The sequence below is a fragment of the Camellia sinensis genome, chromosome 6, assembly GCF_055761805.1.
Source record: "Camellia sinensis isolate YWXY chromosome 6, ASM5576180v1, whole genome shotgun sequence".
Classification (NCBI taxonomy): Eukaryota; Viridiplantae; Streptophyta; class Magnoliopsida; order Ericales; family Theaceae; genus Camellia; species Camellia sinensis.
Genome location: NC_138966.1, coordinates 200,905,994 through 200,909,202, shown reverse-complemented (window position 1 = coordinate 200,909,202; position 3,209 = coordinate 200,905,994). Strand labels below are relative to the sequence as shown.

At 34.9% G+C, this 3,209-nt stretch overlaps 1 protein-coding gene across 1 annotated transcript; it reads left to right on the top strand.

The window, feature by feature from the left end:
- The first annotated feature begins 427 nt into the window (after window positions 1-427).
- Window positions 428-2,769, top strand: LOC114264565 (LEAF RUST 10 DISEASE-RESISTANCE LOCUS RECEPTOR-LIKE PROTEIN KINASE-like 1.2). The gene is made up of 3 exons (XM_028205246.2): window positions 428-1,350; window positions 2,225-2,266; window positions 2,434-2,769. Exons 1-3 carry the CDS (start codon window positions 570-572, stop codon window positions 2,547-2,549), a joined length of 939 nt encoding a protein of 312 aa, XP_028061047.2. The 5' UTR covers window positions 428-569; the 3' UTR covers window positions 2,550-2,769.
- The last annotated feature ends 440 nt before the right edge of the window (window positions 2,770-3,209 follow it).

Below are 3,209 nucleotides of genomic sequence, written 5' to 3'. Positions count from 1 at the left end.
GAGCTATCGATATCAAACTTACGTGATTTTTCACAGAAATATAGTACTCGATAAGTTTTATGAGTAATGATTCATCCCCCCTTTTCCCCCCACCCCCTTTGACCCCCTCTCTCTCTCATTGGTTATCTTTTCTTTTTCTTTTTCTTTTTTTTCCTGCTCCTCCAATCACCCCTGCCACATGGCAAAGGGGGTGAGGGGGTGACCCCCAAAGGGGGTCCCAAGCATTATTCAAGTTTTATATATTGAATGGTTCATATTATCGAAAAGGGGCCTATAGGCCAGACTGGACGGTCCAATCTTGATCTCTAATCGAAGACAAGCTGAACCAATTTAATAAAAACTTCTATTAATATCACCTTATATTATTATTACCAATAATATATAAAATCAATTATTCATCATAAGATCCCATCATTGACTTCTGTTTTGGACTCAACCAATCTAGTTAATGAAATATTCAAAAAATAAAAAATAAAAAAATAAAGGAACAAAACAAAAAACAAATGAAGATCAACTAAACACACTTCCAACTTCTTTTGAATAACCCATGCCACATCCATGACAATTTCATGTTCACCTTCATGGCTTCCATAGCTCACCATCTCTCCCCTCTTCTCCTTTTCACCATCCTTCTCCACACCTCCATCAATGGCAACCCTACAAAATTGCCCACCATTCCTTATCCTTCATTCGACTGTGGTAACAGCCTTGTAATCAGCTATCCATTTTGGCTAAAAAGCCAACAAAATAATGATGAGTATTGTGGATATCCGGGCTTTGACCTCTCATGCACCGACCGACAACCCCTCCTCCGCCTCTTCAACCACCTCTACCGCCTGAAAAATATCAATTATTCCGAAAATACCCTCACCGCCGCATACCTTGAACTAAACAATGGGGCTTGTCCCATTGCACCACATGATGTTAGGTTAAATTTAAACATCTCCTATTTCCTTAACTACACCATAGAAGACAAGATGGTGCACTTTTTCTATAATTGCACATTGTACCCACCTTCACTCTCATCCATAGCTTGTCTTCAACACGGTCTTAAGCGGTCTTACGTGTTCATGGAAGGTGCAATACCGGAGTTTGATTGGCAGCGGTTTTGTGAGTCCACGGTGAGTGCTGTGGTGGTGGAGAAGGGCGGCGATGGTGGTGTTCTGGGTGGTGGGTTTGGGAGAGTCTTGCAAGATGGGTTCAAGTTAGGGTGGAGATCGCCGGATAGTGATTGTCGGGCATGTGAGGCCACCGGAGGATTTTGTGGGTATAGATATAGTGATGGGCTTCACCGGAATTTCATTTGCATCTGCAGCGATGGCCGGAGATCTGATAACTGCCACGATAATGGTAATTTCTTATATATGATTTGTTATAGTGTTATTATATGCAATTAATTAATTGACTTGATCTGTATTATCTTATGAATTTTGGAGGAGTTTAATATATGATGATATGGTATAATACTCAGGAGTGGTTGAACAAACTGTAGTGGAGGCTAGTGCCTCATTATTCTATGCATGATCGTCAAGGACGAGAAATTATTATGTGAGTCAGAAATACAGCGTGGTTATGTATTTATCTAATTATACATGTTTAAATGTTCAATTTATTTTTATTTTTTTAAAAATGATATCACACCCTATGTTATTGAATGGATTGACATTTAAAAACTTGGTTGGTGGAGAAGCCTTAATTTTCGAAAATAGCTTTTTCAAAATTCAAATTCAACCTCGTGTTGTTTTGGTTAATTTCATAAAAAATAAAATCTAAATTTTTTTTTGTCCAACAATGTTTCTGCACTTTTTTAAAAGAAAATAAAAAAATAGAAAACGAAAATTTTATTTTGGCCATAGAGTGATTTCACTACTGTCTGGGATGAAGTTGAACTTTTTTGCTTTCTGAATGGCAACATATGACTACTATATGGTGACATAAACACAAATTTGTACGCAATATGTGTATAGATTGATATTTTGATTTAGGGGTGTTTGGGATGATCTAAATAAGTGTATTTTTTGACATTTTATGAAATATGAGTTGAATTTGGGTTGGATTTGAAGTGATGTGTTAAAGATGTGATATGACTTAAATAAGATAGTGTGATTTAATAGGATAGTAACTTTTTGACTTTTTAACTTTTTTCAAACATGCCAAACCAAGCCTTATTAATATCTTTTATCTTCATCTGAAAACAATTGGCGTTTGTAATGTGAATTCGCAGGTGCTGTAACAGTAGCTCTTGAACCGAATTTTGTAGCAATTGGTGAGCATCTCTTCCTAATTAAACTATTGGTTGGTGTGATTTACCCAAAATTAATTTTGAGAGAACAGAGAACAATTTTTTGATGATTCATTCTTATTGTATCTTCTTTTCTGTCGGCGAGTTGATTAATCTAACTTGATCCTTAACTTCTCATGGTTTTGGAGCAGGTGCAGTGATTTGTGGCGGTTTAATTATAGCCTCAACAGTTTTTTACTTCATCATGAAGAAGAAAATTTCCTCACATAAACCAGCATTTACTCTGATACCAAACAGTGGAAAGTGATCTGTCTATATTTTTTTTCTGTACTAAAACCAGGATTCCAGGAGTGTCGTTGGATTTGCACCATGTTTAATGCAAGGCTTTTTTAAGAGGCCATTCCTGGTTTAAATTAATGTCAAGCTTTCATGTTTATTCATGCTAGTTTGAAACTTGCTAAAAGGGGGAAAAATATCTCTGAATTTTTAAGTTCTAATAAAATGTAGAAGTTCAGTTGCTATTTTAATAAGTTATTTTAGTTTTTGATTGTTTTAGTAGATTAAAATTTTTGTGTTTAGAAAAATGATTAGATTTTTTTGCAATTAGATGTGATGTTTATAATAGAAAAAGTAAAATAATTATGGATTCAGCAATGCTAGGTATCATGAAAGAGCAAGAATCCTCTAGAGTTCTTTTTTTCTAAAGTTTCTTAGAGTGGTGCATTGTGTGGTTGAGATTTAATGACAAGTCACATCAATTTTTCAACATTAAATCTCAAACACACAATACACTACTTTAGAAAACTTTAGGAAAAAAATGCTCTAGAGGATCCTTGGTGATCATGAAAAACCTTTCGTAAAAATAATTATGAAAGTTTTGTGACCCTTGGATTACACTTAGAATAAAGCATCATATACTAATCAAGGTAGTTCAAAGATCATAAAAGTTTCATGATCATTTTCATGA